Here is a 16870-nt window from a genome sequence, read left to right on the forward strand (position 1 = left end):
GTTTTTTTAGTAAAGAACTTCTGAACCATGAACCCGTCACACTTAGTTATATTTGATTCATCAAAATGCTTTTGTGGTGGAGGTCACATCCATTCGTCCCGGCTTGGGTTTTTATTTTCACAAGAAGAACTTGTATGTTGTCATGATAATGGTCATTTAAACATGTGTATAACAAATGCCATGGTTTATTAGGTGTGATAATTACATATTTTTACATGAGGAAATGTATAACCTATAATCTCAATGAAGTAATTTAATGGCTCAAGCTTGTGTTGACATCAGTCCTGTCTGCTGCAGCAGCTTTGCTTTATTCAGTTCAAACAAATCAGATTATACAGTGCACTTAAGAGGAAGAACAAGCCTCAGAACCTCAAGCACCAGTCAAAGAAAGAACTTGGCAGCCTTTATTGCAGGTTTTACAGTCTTTGGAACAAAACATTCCCAAACCATAATGGAATAATTTCTCTAATATAAAAATGATAAAATAAAACTAATAATATGCACTGATCAGAGTTGACGTCTCATTAAATGATTTCATTGAGTGGATTGTCTTTTCGAGCTAAGTAGAGTTGGCCCCATTTTTCAGTCTAACCATACAAGCAATAAAAATGCTGGCTAAAGAATGAGTCACTAACATCACGGCCTCCAATTTTGCCACTGCAAAGCCAGCAACTGCAATGCCATGTCCTGCCTTTCTTGGTTTCAAACAAACCCACTTCTGTTGTTCTAAATATATGCAACAAATGAATGTATGCTGATCAGACTGTGTGACTCTTACACATGCATATGTACATGCATGCGAATGTGTATAGTTCCCATTTCTCAGCATTCTCAGAGAAAGGGAAAACACAAATGCAAACACAAACACACACATACGCACGCACGCACGCACACACTGAAACTGTGTGAAGTACTGATTACACACAGAGATGTTCTTAGAATCTTAGAAGCTCCTACTGGTGCCAGTACAGCATGCATTATCAATACCAACTTTCACAACACAGTGTTTCTATGTGACTTACTCTTTGTTGACAAAGAGATAATGAATCAAAACAAATCTGGATAAAGAAATCAACAACAAGCAAAAATTCATATGTCTGACATACACACGTGATTGCTTTTAGTGCCACTTTTTATGCAGTTATTTGAAGCACATAAGTGTCAGCCCAGTAACAATATAATATAGCTCTTCCAGTTGGGAGCCCTTTGACAGTGGTTTCAGCTATCACCCGCTCAATGCATCTTCAAATATTAACCCTATTTGCAAAAAAAAACCTACTTAATTTTATTTATTTATTTTTTTATAAAGCAGCCTCTGACTGGCACCACACTCTAGATTTTTAGAGCTCCTATTGGTGCGAATCACAGGGAAAAAAAATCAATCTTTTAGGATGAAAAATAAAGTTTTTATGGTTGATGGAATACTGGAGTACACCATCATATAACTGGTTTGTATTGTTCTATCAATGCAGGGTTGCGCCATCGAAAACCACATGTACATATCAGTGAACCCTCAGAATTTCAGGACTCTAACTACATTATTTGCCAAGTTATGGCACTTCAAGCATTGTTCTACATACTGACACAAAGAAAATAATGCAAACGACGACACCCAACCCTCTTCAGAAATTTTTAACTCAAAAACTAATGTTACCTTTGACCCAGATTTTACACCTGATCAACAAAATCAATATTCACTTTCCACTTTAAAAAAAATCAGTCAAACTGAAGATGGTCAGGCATGGGGCAATTGGTGGAACAACACCATAGGTTACAGCCTTGAATGACCAGGCCTAGTGATGCCACTGGTTGGAGTAAAGTTAACCTTTCAACCAGTGTGATGAGTACACAAATTTGAAATTTGGATTTAGCTATTGTTTTCATTGATAAAGACTCACTGAGCCTTTTTTATAAAAAGCCTGTTTTCTACCAAAGTATACCAGATACTTGTACATGCCACAATGCATGTACATTTTCTTTTTCTTCATACGTTTCTGATTGCCATGTTTACACACTGCTTCATTTACACTTAAGTCCAAAATCATTCACACCCCTGTCAAATATAAGAAATTTCTTAAATGTTTCAGCTACACATCAGTATTTCACCTCAGATTTGATATAAATTGAACACACAAGAAAATCTGAACCCCTAACCAATTTATTTAAGATAGAAAGTGTAAAGACATATGTTTAACAGGGTGAAAACAAAAAATCACACTGTCCAAAATTGCCACTGGCACCTGCAATTGTTTGGCCAATTTTTTTGTACCCTTTTCCTTCCTTTTTGGCATTTACAATGCATGCTCGTAAGTCCACACTAAGCTCTTTGGTCTTTGCCATGGCAAGTCTTACGTTGACTTGAAAATGACTGAAATGTCACCGGCAAGTCGACTTTTATAGTCAGAAAAATGGTTAAAAAACAAACAAAAATTCAAAAACACTGAAAACAATATTAAACACTGTAGACCCTTAGTGAGAATGGTTTGTTTGAACATCCTATGGCTATCGGTCTAGGTATCACTGGGATATGAATAATTTTGGACATGGTGACTTTTTGCCAAAGTTTAACACCTTTAACAGTGTTACTTCACATAACGTAACTGGTCATGGTTCCAGACTTGCCTGCATGTCCTGTTTATGTCAAATCTGAGGTTAAATACTGATGTGTAACTGAAAAAATTAAGACATTCCTTGTATTTGATGGGTGTAAATAATTTTCGGCTTAAGCGTATATGGCACTGTGCCTGTGTAGTAAGTAAGGAGGGAAGCATTATCAGTCTGCCATAGAGGATAACAGAACACCCCGCACATCTGTCCCTCATTTTTTTTTTTTTGGCGTTGTCTCACCTTCCTCCAGTTTCAGAGCAAAAGTATACACTGCCTTATTAAAATGCACCACTGACCACATTGCTGGTGCTACTGGCAAATTTTGCAATTTGAGCTAAGAGGTATTTTTAGGATACTGAACATTTTTTACTTATTACTTTGTACATTACATTTCGATTTGTCTCCGTCTGACAGTATGACGTGCGTACGTCACTGACAGGGGAATGGGAAATTAAGATATCATCTCTTTTAAGTGTAAAGCAGACATTTTTCAACCACAAACCGTCACATGCTCTCTCTTTCTCTCATGCACACACACACATGCATGGACGCACGCATGCACACACACACAAACTCTGTTTTCACGTCAAATAAAACATTTTTATTATAAGGTTGCAGGCCCATTCCATTATGGAAATACCAGACGTTTTTATTACATGGTTGTGGCCCTTTTCTCTTATGAAACATTCAGGCTGGCATAAAAAATGTGACAAAAGCAGAAAAATGGCTGAACAGAATGGCTGTAATGTTTCTTCCTTGTCAGTAACCCGGCCTTTCACTCTCTGTATTTTGCAGACTCTCTCTTTCTCTCTTATCATATTTAATGAATGTTATTTCTGAGGCAGATGTGGGCAGAAATGGCTTTTGGCGAGAAAAAATGGCAGACCTTGAGTCCCTGTATTGTATCTCAGTCTCAATTGCACTTTTTCTATTACATTCATCCAGACAGAAAGCAAAGCCAAACTGCTACTTCTCATATTATGGTAAATAAAATTAGGGTAAGCTATGACCTGCAGGCAAAAGCACTTGGAGTCAAACAGTAACTGCTATAGAAAGAATACACTCACATGAAAAACAGAAAGAAAGAAATGACACAAAATATCCATAAACCCATGATGATGAAAAACATACAGAGGGACTGGAAGTAATTTTAGCCTTTCTTTAAAGTACTGTGCAGAAAGCCTGGATAAGAGTGCTTTTTCTTCTTTTTCTCTGATGTCTGGACCTCCTGGTGTTTTCTTGCATGTCTTGTATTTCATTGTATTTCTTGGATTCTTGTATAATTTCACAACTTACACTATCTTGAACAACGGAGACAAACAATTTGTGTGCAGGGATTCAAAAAGTTTTTTTTTACCATGACACATGAAATGCCATTTCACTTAGCACTTAAAGGAACCTGCTAAAATAAGTTTCAGCCTTAATACTTGTTGAATTTTCTAATCTTTTGTGGAGATTTCAACTTAATTCCTGATGGCTGTGGTAACTGCTCATTCAACGTTTTAACTACTTGGTAATTAAAGTTGTACTAAAACCTTGTCTTTATTTCAGTTGTTGCCTATTTGTGATGGAAAATGTGAACACATACAATTTTCATCCACTGCACTGAAAAACAGTGCACTAGAACACAGCTCTATGATGAAGAAAATAGCACACCTTTTGCTAGAGATACCTTCTAGTGTCACGTGCCACTCCTTCATTCTATTCCCCATGGTTATCCACAATTCTTTTATCTTTTGCTATTTATTACTGTCTGTCAGACCTCCTCTTACCTTTTGTTGTGGCACCTTTTGTTGTCTGCCAGACCCTTTGATTCAATTACCTTTTGTTCTTTGTTGTATTACCCTCTGTTACTGATTAGCAACCATACGAAAATTAACCACTATTCATTCTTGTATTTACATACGGCCCCCTCCCTACTCTCTGAACATCCCTATAAAATGTGGACTCTGTAAATGTTCTTGGTCGGCTGACCTTCACAGACTCATGCTCTGTGTTGGTCGGCCCACGGTATGCCGAAATACCAATAAACACCTCACTACAGCAAACTTCAAAGGACTAAGAGTGAAATTTATTCAAAATCTACAATATTAGATATTACCAGAAAACCTGCTCACAAGCCACCTAAAAAAAAAACAACAAGATTTTACCTTTTATTAAATGGATTGTCTCCAGTGATGATGTGAGTGGTTTCAGGGCCAACTAGGAAGTGAATACGCTGGTAGAAAGACCTGGCAGCCTAAGGAAATATGTAAACAGATGTTGCTTTTATTATGCAGAAAAGTGCTGTTAATTAGTAGGAAATGAAATTTTAGTTCTTACTTTATTTTCAAATTTCTGGATGGAATTTCTTACCTGCTGAGGAGCCAGTGAGGATGGAGACTGGCTGAGCACCTCCCCCGGGTCAGGTGACCCTTTACAATATAACTGGTTTTGACAGGACGGCTGCAGACAACAGTCTGGATCCATACAATCTGCCAAACCATCTGAAAGACACAAATTGTTATATTAACAAAGGACTGAGTCCTGTGGTGAAAAGCTGAAGTACGAAAGGATGTCAAATGGACGGTAGATAAGTTATAGGTGGCTGAACGGGTGATAGAAGGATAAAAACAAAACAGTGATGACAGTGTAGAGGAATAAGTAGGCAACTGAAGGATTAAGAAGCAATGAGAGATAATGAAGGGATTAAGAGTAATTAACAATGCAGGCATATGGCGAGGACAGAGGAATGCAAAAACAGAATGACACAAGACGATGGATGAGGAGGATGGTCACATGGGTCATTTATAATTGGGATAAGAGAAATGCTTTCTGAAGCTCCTTTCAGACAGTTTGTTGATCTCATGTCTGAGCTAACACCCTGCTCACTTTTTCACTTTTCTGTAAAAAGGTACGACATTTCTTTAGCATTAGCTGTACTGATGTAGTATTTGTTTTAGGTATACAACTTCAGAAAGGATGGTAAAATCTGCAACCTAATTCCAGGCATTCGGAAGTCTGACTGCAGCAAGAAATCGTATTGGATTGATATATTACAAACAAACAAACAAACAAAACGAAAAGGAATATGGCTTGAAACATTTCCTCAGCCAACATGAGAGACCTGCCTTCATATATTGCACATATTGTGGTTTCATCTGCAACAGTCTTGCTATTTAAAGCCATTAGACATATTAGCATTAATGTTAGCCACTTCTGAATGATATACAGTTGTTTTCCATATCACAAAAGGGCTTTAATGATGCCAGTTGGACATAGATGGGCTTCTGAGGTAGGAGTGAATAAATAAAAGCTGACATGGAGAAAATCCAAATGGAAAAAAAGAACAAAAGTGTGGCAAATGGTATCAAAGAGAAACAAACGAGCAAACTGACAGTCACTCTGGATTTTCTGATGAAGGGAAAAAGGAAGATGGGGGATGCAGCGGAATTAGTATGAGAGCAGAATGTGTTTATTAGGTGCTGCCAAGAAGAATAAAGACCGAGTTAAGGAGAGCGGGGTAAAGAAAGACGGAGGCCTGAAATGTAAATGATGAGCAGCAGGAATGGAATGGTGGAAAAAGAGAGATTAGGAAGGGAGGGATAAGTGAAGGACAGGGAGCAAGAGAGGAGGAGGAGAGGATTGTGAAAGCAGATGGAGAGATAGAAGGATAGAAAGAGGTATGCAAGGTAATAAAATCCTGGCTGCCATTTGTCTCTGTTAGTTTATAAAAGCCAGTTGTACATCTGGTGAACAGGCATCAGGGACTGGCATTTAATACACACACATACTGAGTGACACAGAAAGCTTTTTCTCACTCCTCTGTCTCACTTTCTTTTCTTTCTCATCTCCTTTCCTCTCTCCATCTTCCCAATTAAGTCACTGCCTTCATCAAACCTTGTCCTGGCGTTAACACTGTATCTCAGAGCATTATATGTAAGATGAAACAGCCAATGACTGATGTTAACACTTATTTACTTTGACTACTTCAAAGCCGTTTTTTTTCCATTTAAAGTTTTCCCTGATAAATATACGAGTACTGCGTTTTATTTATGTTTCTTCCTGGCAGTGCTGCTATTCCAGAGATTTCCCTTTCTCTGCACCTTCCAGTTTAAACACTGTACCAGACCCTTTGGAACACTGCAGCTCATTTACTACCAATGAAAGACCCAGCCTTTCCACTGTCAAGTCAAGGTTCCTACTACATGTTCTGCATTCCAGTACCAGTTGAGCAGCTGTAGTTTGTAGGTCCATGAAGTTATCTTCTACTGCAGGTACATGCCACATCAGGCTGATCAGATGCTGCAAGTTGATCTGGAAATTTTCTAATTTCTATGCATTTATCGAGAGGGCACACAAGATTTTTTTTACAAAGCCGTAAAGAAGTTAACACTGTATATTTCATACTTTAAAACTACATAATCAACTGCAACACAATTCACTATGGTAACTAAAATATCCTCTGTTTTATGCAACTGTGGTTATAAACATTTCAGGACTCACATGGGAATTTCAAAGTAATCCTAGAGCATGGCAGAGATTTTAAGATTGGACATTTTAACTGCCTCCAACTAATATATCTCCTCGTACTATTGCTTTGTAAGCTCCCAGAGAGACATTTGAATAATCTGTCTCCTTTCGCCAGCAATTATCATTGTCATTGTCCCACGTTCTTCCATCCATTAAATAAGTATTCCTGTTCATCTGTTCATCAACTGTCTCGACTCTCTCATACTGTATGTACACAACTATACCTCCTTCGTTGTCCTTGCCATCCGTACAGAGTGTTTCCATGGCAACATGACACCCTGCCCCTCTCCATCCTGATTGGCAGATGCAGTGCCATCCGCTGGCCTCCAGAGTGCATCGCCCGTTGTTATTGCAGAGACCTGGACAACCCTCTGGGCACAGGGGACAAATACACAGTTAGAAAAGTTAGAGCAGTGTGAGTAAGTAGGACGAGGACATGGATGACCATCAGTGTATGAAATAGGCTTCAACCCATATACATTTTTGAGGTAGGTAATGATAGTTTTGCACCAGAACACTGAGCAAGTACATAGACAGTACTTTATTTTGACCATTTTTATGCCAAAAATGCAATGAATTTTGTGTGTCCCTCTCAGCTTGGAAAAGCCTCTGAAACAGCTCTAAGACCACCATCAGACAATAAATCTCCATTGAAAGTCAGAGACAGCCCGAGGAGGGTTGGCAGGCTCTAAAGACACGAGGCTGGGTTCGTTGCAGGTTTTACTCACTGCTGTGTGAAATCCTCCTACACCACACTGAGGTGATTTCTCAGTTTAAACATCTGCCAAAATAAAAACAAACACACATGCCATTGTCTAGTAATAAACCAACAAACAACCCATACCCCTATGAGTGCAAAAACAGATTCTGACTCTGGCTCCAATGTGAAAAAGAAAATTGCCACAGGTGTTGAAATTAATCAGTTTCCCAAACGGTCTTTTAACAGACTTAAGCAGGCTGTAGTCATGAGGTCTAGTTGAATTAAAACAAGTTCAACTAGAGCTGTGTGAAAACAGCAAGTTAGCGCTGAGCTGGATGTGCTGGAATGAGGATTTTGTAAACAGTTGAACTTATTAAACGTGATACATGTCAGTTCCGTTCGATGAGTAAGGGGCCAAAAACGTGAAAATAAGTGATTTAGGCCGAGCCTAAGCTAAGCACAAACACAAACGACACCAATAATGCAGAGCAAATTTTGCTGAACCTCCTGCATTAACAGGCCTTGAGTTGAAGCAGAATGTTGTAAGTGGTAGTGCTTGTCAAAGCTAGAGACCAGTCGAAGAGCATAACTTAACTCATTGCATGAACATCACTTTAGCCCATACCTGCTCATTTGTGAAACTGCAGAAGTTTGAATTCATGCTTGTTGCTCTCATGCTGCCAGTGTTTTTGGTAGTGTTATGTGAGTGAATGTGTTAAGATTAGAATGACTTGAAAATAAACAGGCTTATATCAATTATCTAAACTTGAATCCCTTTTAGATAATACGTCAATACACATTGTTTTACATATTTCAGACAGTACTGGAAAGGTTTATTATTCCATAATGCTGTTTCAGAAGCTTTTGTTGCCTCACAAGAAATATTGAATACTTGTTTTTGGCATAAGAGCAGGGTGCAAACTACCGGGGAGCCAGGGGGAGCTTATCTCCTTTTAATAAAGCCCTTTTCAGACATGAGTTATGTAACACTGCTGTCTTCATCCATCTGGTAAAGTGATGATAGTCTGTCATTCAGACATAAATCACTTTTATATTAATGTTCCTCACAGCTTCATTCAGACAAACCCACCACAGTGATGGAGAGACTAATGGTACATGCACAACATTTTTCATACACGTGAGACTTAACTGCACATCAAGTGATGTATAATTCATAATAATACACAAAATGAACAAAAAAACTAAATCTAAACTAAAAGCAAGTTTGTCAAACTGGCCATATACTCAACACACCATTATACGTATTATTTCCTATACACAGAAAACTCTGTCCATGTATGATGGTAATGTGTCTTACGACAGCAACTTAAACTGTGTTCTCATCATTATCAGCAACCTGTTTATTACGTTTTGATATTTACTTTGCTGACTAGGTCATGTTGTATTTTTAGATATAGGAAATATCTATTGTCTCCAATAAATTCACACCTGCAAATATCCTGGTTTGAGACTGACAGAAAAAACTTTGGAGTAAAATATCTTGATATTAGAGAAAAACATGTTTGACTTCAGTCAACAGATCAGAATTTATTAAATACAAGCAACCAAGCTACTGCTGTTCATGTATACAACTCTGTCTTTGGTGCTGCAGGTTCTTAACATACCTGAAGGAAAGACTCCTACACCTGAATTTCACGGCTCCCGTTAATTTTCTGTCAATTACTGGTGAGTCTCAGTAACCTGATCTCTTACTTCATTAGAGTAAAGTTCTATTTTATGGATATTTCAGTTTGTGACAGATGTGAAATTGTTGATCAGAGATAATGAGAAAGGTGCTTTGTGATTCAGACACATAATCTCCCAAAAAATTGACAGCATGCTGATCTTGCTATGCGGTCATGGATCATCTGTACAATGACTATTACTGGTATATGATTCATGCAAGTGTGTGAATCATCACTAAGTCACTTTAATAAAGATAAAGGCATGCATGCTGTTCTTGACATCACAGTTAAAAGTGTGGTGGCAAACTTATAAACAAAAAAATGGATTCTTCATACTAATGACTACTAACCCTCCACAGTGCTGAAAACACAAAGCCGCAGATACTTTTCATCTGTTTTCCTGTGCTTATTAACATTACTATCAATAAAAATATATATAAATGGTAGCTAAACAAAGTGCTTTAAAATGTTTAAAAGTAAAAAAAAAAAAATAAAAAAAAATGTAAGCTTCCCCAAAAGCCATGATGTAGTTTGCACACTGCATAAGAGGCTTTAAATTCCAACACACTGAATGCCAGCAAATATAATAGCAATCAACAGCTTCAGTGCAAAAAATACCAGCCCTCAAAAACCCATACTGGTTCATCCTGATGTGGATAGAGGGTTTTGGTCCTGTGTGATGAAAGTTCTCCAGTAAAGAACTGACAGATTGAAAGACAGATTGATAGACAAATAAGACAGATCAATACATTAACCCACGTGTGAGAGACACAGACTAACAGACAGACAGACAGTCAGCCTTCGCTGAAATGCACTAATGTTGTAGTTTCACATGAACCACTAAGATTGCCTACAGCCAAAATGGCTCCTGTGTGCTGCATGGCTATGATCAGAAATTAATTTGAACCGTTTTTTGTTTTCATTCCTTTTTTCCGTCTGTAAACAAAGAGAGATGTTATTGTTGCATAATAAAATCACGAAAAACAGAGCATACAAAGAAAGAGAAAAAAAAACAAAGAACAAAACATTTTGAGGATGTCAAAAAATTGAAAATTCATCTGTTCAAGTAAAATCTAATCAAATCCAAGGGGAAATTAACACCCAGCAAGCTGACTAAAACTGCAACTTCTCTTACATAGGAAGCTTTTTTTTGACTTAGAAATATGGATTCCTTTGTTCTGGGTCATCTAGTCAGTGAAAGAAATCAAATCACAGGTTAAAATCCATGTGAAAACACAACAGGTAGACAGATAGACAGAGTACAAAGTATAGGGAGGACAATGTGGTTTACTGCATGCCTCCAAAGGCTATACTTTATCCCTCTGTTGGGCATTCCTCAGTCACAGAATAGACAGTGAGGCTGGCAATCAGACAGACTGATCAATAAACAGTGAGCATCAGAACCAAGCAAAGCCTAGCTGGAGAGAACAGAGGGAAAGACAGAGAGACAGGAAAGTGAAGACAGAAGACAGAGAGACAGGAAAGTGAAGACAGAAGACAGAGGGACAGCAGCTGGCTAAATTAACACATACATATACATCAGGCTTGTGGATGCAAGACAAAACAGGAGTCACACACCTTTGGTTTATGACTGTGTGTATGCGTGCATTTCTATTTTTGTGTGTATGTTCTTGTGTGCATCTTCCTCTGTATCATCTGTGTTTTGTGTGTGAGAATCAAAGACAGGGACAGGAATGATGTAACCAGATAAACAAACAAGACAAATAAAAAAATGGTACTGCAGAAATTGAAGTAGAACACAATAAGACAATACAAAAACCAGATACACCGAGCATTAAGAAAGACTGAAACTGAAAAAAAGAAAGAGACAGGAAAATTATAATGAAATGGAATGAAGTAGAAAAATAACAAAGCAGAGTGTGAAGTGGTTGTATTCTGGGACAGTAAGGCCTTTATTAAGTCTTTGGCATTAATTACCTTTATATCCTGAGAATAGGAGAGGGCACGAGGGAGAGAGGGAGGAAAATTAGGGAAAAAAAGTAAATCGAAACAAAAGCAGCACTGCGAAATATACTCTCTGTGATGGATAGATGGAGATGGCAGCCAAAGGAAGAGGAGGGCAGGAAGGAAGAGCTGGGATCACGGAGGTGCAATATATATTGAAATAGCAGTAGAACCTTAAAAGTGTAAAAATTAACAGCTCATTCAGTTCTGCTTTCATTCATATTTTATACCTCACAAGTGGGAAAAGGAACAAAAGACAGCTGACAACGAAGAGAAAGAAAAAAGAGAAAGCCTGTCAAGCAACAACTTTTCCTGTGATTAGAAATGATGGAAGAGTAACCGTTAACCACAAAACTGTTTGGATGTATATTTTAAAGTGTATGATCAAAAAGAGGCGCACTGGAGTGCAAACTAGGCTTTGAAGAAGGTTCAAGCAACCACTACCACAGCTGAGGATGAAGCTACAGCATGTGTCCTGCCTACTTGTGTCCTCAGATGACCACGAGATGGGCCAATATATAATTAAGGGATGTTTGAAGTCCATGGGATATATCTTACATACGTTTTTATTAAAAGTAAAAAAAAAAAAAAAGAAAAGTTTTTTGTGTTCATTATGATCATGTCATTACAAATTCCATAATTATTTATTATGGAAATAATCACTTAATAAAAAAATGACTGGATATCACTAAAATGTCAACTAAACAACTGTCCAAATGTAATAACAACCACCTTCAAATTAGCTAAACATGAATAAAATGAGCTTATTCAAAAATTATTTTGATTGTGTTCTTTTTATTCAGTGGAGATAATCATGACAGATATTTCTTTTTTGGCAGTACATCAAATTTCATATGGAAAAAAAAATATATATCTGTGTCCGAGAAATCACTTTCAACTAAGCTACCCATTACAAAAACACCTCTCCAGGAAGTCGTTTAATTCCAGATCACATGACCTGCTCCACATGATGTCATTTCCTCCTGAAGAAAAGACTGACAAGACTCCAAGGCTTTCTGAGGTATTTAATATAAAGTAGTGTGAGTCAAGTGTGGATTTATCGCATGTCAACAGGTTTACTACAATATCTTCATAAATAACTTACAATTTCAATTTGACTCAATTGTATATATAATATTTAGAAGAATCTTTGTCTAAAAATGCCATGTGGTGTTTGGTTATAGGTGGCCATGTTGATTTTAGGCCTGAAAACAGCAAAAATGTCAACTATGATACCTGTCAACTATGTTACAAGAAGTCCTGCAATCATATATTGACCCAGATGCTATTAAACTGTATCCTTTATGCACTAAATACTCAAACACTGGACTCTCCTACATGATGTAATTTATGTATTTACCTTTCTTTCTGGGAAATCATGTTTTGTCTGCTATTTTCACAAGACGTGCTGGCCTAAATGCTAAAATATGCACAAGCCTCTAGCAAGTTTTCTATGAAGATGAATCCAACCAGAGGCATGAATCAGAATGACAGGTGATTTAAAATGTCGTTCATCGCATTTGTTGTCAAAATCTGATGCTACAGCTGCTGCATTCCATCAGAACTGGCACAGAATTCAATAGTCAACTGATTTAGGCCATTAACTGTTTTCATTTTTCTAAGTGATGTAAACTTTGGTTCTCAGCTGCTGTTAGCAGCTTTTGTAGCAGAGTTTTAAGTATTAAGATGGAGGCTCCATAAATAATTCCAACTCCAAAGACTGTATTTACACAGGCTTCTACATTCCGCTTTTATAGGTGAACCAGATACTTTGTAAAGTAGGTATTAAGACTGGGGCAGTATCGTGCTGGTCCAAGCTGTGTAACTGCTCCCACTGTGAACTAACAAACATTTTGTAATTGAAAATGAACAGGATTTTTACTTTTGGAACCGTGGGTGTCTGAAGCACTTTAGTATAATAGCAAAATGTATTGAGCTACAATACATTGGAAGTGCAGAAATGACATCTTAAATGTTGAGGTCAGAGCAGGACAGAGATTATTCTGAGGTGTTAGCAGGCATGATGTGTTCCCATTTTATCCTAACAATAATAATAATAACAACAATACAATTTTGTATCAGATGAGAGACAAATACAAAAATCTTGCCTTTTTTATAGCAATGCATAGTAATTTGAAGAAGAATTAATTTTAACATCACTGACGTTAAACGTAATCCATGTTTTCCACAATAATTCAATGTCAGCATTTTGTCACAGAAACAGTGTTGGTATTGTGGGGGGTGAAGGCCGTTCATTATATCAGTGTTTTTTGTCTGGAAAACTAATTTTAACCGATTGTTTTCCCTTTGTAATCTTTCTTTCTGTCTCCTACAGTTAACAGGGGCAAGACTGAAGTATTCCTTCTAAAGCCTGAGGCGGACTGTTTCTGAGTGCGTGTTTGGTTGGCTGACATATTGCTCAGTTTATCACGCTCAGCTGGGATGGTTGCTGCTTGGTCTTTTAACCTCAGCCTCCTGCTTTGACTGTTGTCCCCAAACTGTTTCCTTGATTGAACAGTCAACATAGATGTCGGCTTAAAAATGCTCTTCAGAAACGTATAGCAACTGATGAATTGCACTGAGTAAATAATGTACACAAAGACCTTAGAAAATCCAGAATAATTTCTATTGCACAATACTGCATTGCCTTAAACGTGATTAAGCTCCTCTTCCAGAATATGCTTATGTTGCACAGAAAGAGGGGTAAAATCAGCTAAAATGATTTTAACACTATCACAGTGTGATGAGCCACTGTGCTCATAATTACACAAATGCCCTGACTGTGTGAAATCACAGTTGCTCTAACTCATTCACACCAGCACAAGTGTTCGTCCAGTAAGACATCACAAGAAGCTTACAGGTAAACTAAGCCTGATGCAGAGTCAGGTTTTAAGCATCTACACTGGACTCTACTTGTTTGCTCTAAATAAAAATACCTTGACTTGATCCTATTTTCCAAGTCATTGAGAGTGTCAAATATTACAATGTCAAATATAACAAGCTCAATAAGTTCTAAAAAGAATACTGGCTTTAGTTATTTTTTTCTCCTTCTTTTTGTGATCCCACTACAACATCCAGTATCGTATGACAACCAAGCGAACTGGACCACTGGTCTGCTTGCAGATGTTCAGCAGGGTGACAGTAACAGCTGGGTAAAAAACCTTAAAATGGGCGTTATTTATGTTTTTGATAGGAAAGAACAGTCAACTGCTCAGACCTTGAAAACGAAAACGAAAAACAACAAGTGAAGCTATTTCTGAGAAACCATTGGACGGCATACAGAGAAGTACCACACACTGAAACTCATTTAAAGCTAGCTGAAACATAACAAATACTCTGCAGGTTTTCATTACATTACAGCTGAATGTGTGATACCTGCTAGAAAAGGAAATTAAAGCCTTTGTACGTTTCACTGAGGAAGTATCAAATTCCTGAAATGTTATCAGAGCTGGCAAAATCATAGAAGTAGCGAGACAACAAAAACACAACATACTATAAATATCCAAAATTTTAAAATGTAAATAAGCCAAAATTGAATCAGTAAATAAAACAACCTATCACCGAAGCAGCCACAGCTCCACAGTACACAAAGGATGAAGGGAAGAGAAAAAGCTAGTGATGAGGAGAAGACGAGAAAAGAGTACAGTACCTTTTACTCTAATGTCCGGATTGTGAGCTTTAAGAAGGAAGAGAAAAAGAAGAACAAGATAGATAGAAAAAAAGCATTTAGTCCAGGAAATAGGCAGCAGCAAAAAGAGACCAAAATTAAATTAGACACAAAGAGCTTCAGTGAAACAGAGAAAGGGAAAGAAAGAAGGACTGAAAAACAGGAGCTGTATAATTGATCACCTCATTCACTGGACAATGAAACACTGAATGAGGTGCACTGAATTTTCAAAGTGCAACATCAGGCCTAAGGCACGTAACATTTCATAATATTTATTTTCTTGTTAAACACTAGACTGCACTGGCTTTCGGAAAAATCATAGGACATGATGTAAGCTGGGCTATTTCCACGCTGAAATATAAAAACAGCCAATTAATGAAAATGGAAACAAATCTCTGTGAGGTCAGAGTTTCCAGCCACCAAGATATAAATGTGATGCTTAGAGACAAAGAAGCTCGGATGAATTCTTTCCCCAGACATACAATCCGTCTCTGCAAACACGCTGTTTGTTGGCTAAGCACTCAAAATGGATTTCTCCTCATCTCACTGTTATGTTCTCAGCATCTTTCCCCCGTGTGTGTGTATGTGTGTGCGTATGTGTGTGCGTATGTGTGCTGTGTGTCTAAGTGACAATAACTGAAGCCAATTTGGAGCTCTTTCCCAACGATACAGTAGCTGCCTGTCTGTTTGACAACAAATAGCTTTTAAAGTGAAGGGTTTGGTGGAAAGCTGAAGCATCCACAAAAGCCCTACAACTAATCTGTACCACTGTTTAACTGTCACAAAACAACAGGGTGGGGTTTGTCAACCCACCATGGACACTTGGATACATAGAGACATGGATGGTCATTCTTTGTGTAAAAGCTTTCTTCATATGACATGGCGTTTTTACTGAGTACCCGTCTAAGTGAAAGGTGAGACTTATCATCTAACTCTGCAGTGTTAAGTTGCAGTCTGTTGCAGGGCCTCTTGTTCTTTGGTTGGTTGAAAATAGTTCCTTTTGACTCTGATCATCCCCTAATTCAATTTGCAGGATGACAACATGCCCAAACAAACAGACAGATGCCTGCCTAGTGGGTACAATTGGTATCTAAATGTATAAAGTCCATAAAATTTCTGTTCAATGCTGTATATTAGGAAATAAAAAGGTTGGAGGTAGTGCTTTTTTTTTTTTTTTTTTTTTTTTTTTTTTAAGAAAAGAGGCTTTTCGGGAGTGATAATGCACAGAAAAGACCAGATAGGGTGGAGCTTTTTGTAGTGCTGATAACTGTATTGAGCAGACCCCAGGTAAGAACTAGAATTAAAGCCTCACAATTCTATGCCTCAGTCAAACAATTAAGTTGGAATTGTACATACATGCGGGTCCAGACACATATAATATACATAGTGAAGCTAAAGTTAACATGCACCTTAATGTCCATTACTTTTAAGCATGAGTATAGCAGAGTTTTGAATCTGATGTTTAAATCTGATGCACCTTATGTGAACCGGCAAAAATGTGTGGCTAGAACTGAAGATAGGAGCAACCACAGCGATAGACACTGTGTAGGCTACAACACCATCAGAGTCTACATTTTTTTTTTTCCAAATTTAAAAATTTAAAAAACAAGTTTGTTAACAGGCATAGTGAGGTCACACTAACGTTGATCTCTGATCACCAAATTCTAATCAGGGTTCTTTACCGTTCTTGAAATATTGCATTCGAAGGATCAACAAATGCAGGGAGTGATCACA

General features: G+C 37.6%; 1 protein-coding gene across 13 annotated transcripts in view; it reads right to left on the reverse strand.

Annotated features, from left to right (window-relative positions):
- LOC111562847 (teneurin-3) overlaps nucleotides 1-16870 on the reverse strand; it is a 391758-nt gene that overhangs the window by 77629 nt on the left and 297259 nt on the right. For 9 of the 13 annotated variants that reach the window (XM_055010067.1, XM_055010068.1, XM_055010071.1 and 6 more), the window contains 4 exons: nucleotides 15119-15145; nucleotides 7344-7490; nucleotides 4963-5093; nucleotides 4758-4846 (listed from right to left, as the gene is read on the reverse strand). In XM_055010067.1, coding sequence (XP_054866042.1) covers nucleotides 4758-4846; nucleotides 4963-5093; nucleotides 7344-7490; nucleotides 15119-15145 — 394 coding nt within the window. The remainder of the gene's footprint in view (nucleotides 1-4757; nucleotides 4847-4962; nucleotides 5094-7343; nucleotides 7491-15118; nucleotides 15146-16870) is intronic. The other 4 variants (XM_055010078.1, XM_055010077.1, XM_055010072.1 and 1 more) reach the window with 1 other exon arrangement.

The sequence above is a fragment of the Amphiprion ocellaris genome, chromosome 4, assembly GCF_022539595.1.
Source record: "Amphiprion ocellaris isolate individual 3 ecotype Okinawa chromosome 4, ASM2253959v1, whole genome shotgun sequence".
Lineage (NCBI taxonomy): Eukaryota > Metazoa > Chordata > Actinopteri > Pomacentridae > Amphiprion > Amphiprion ocellaris.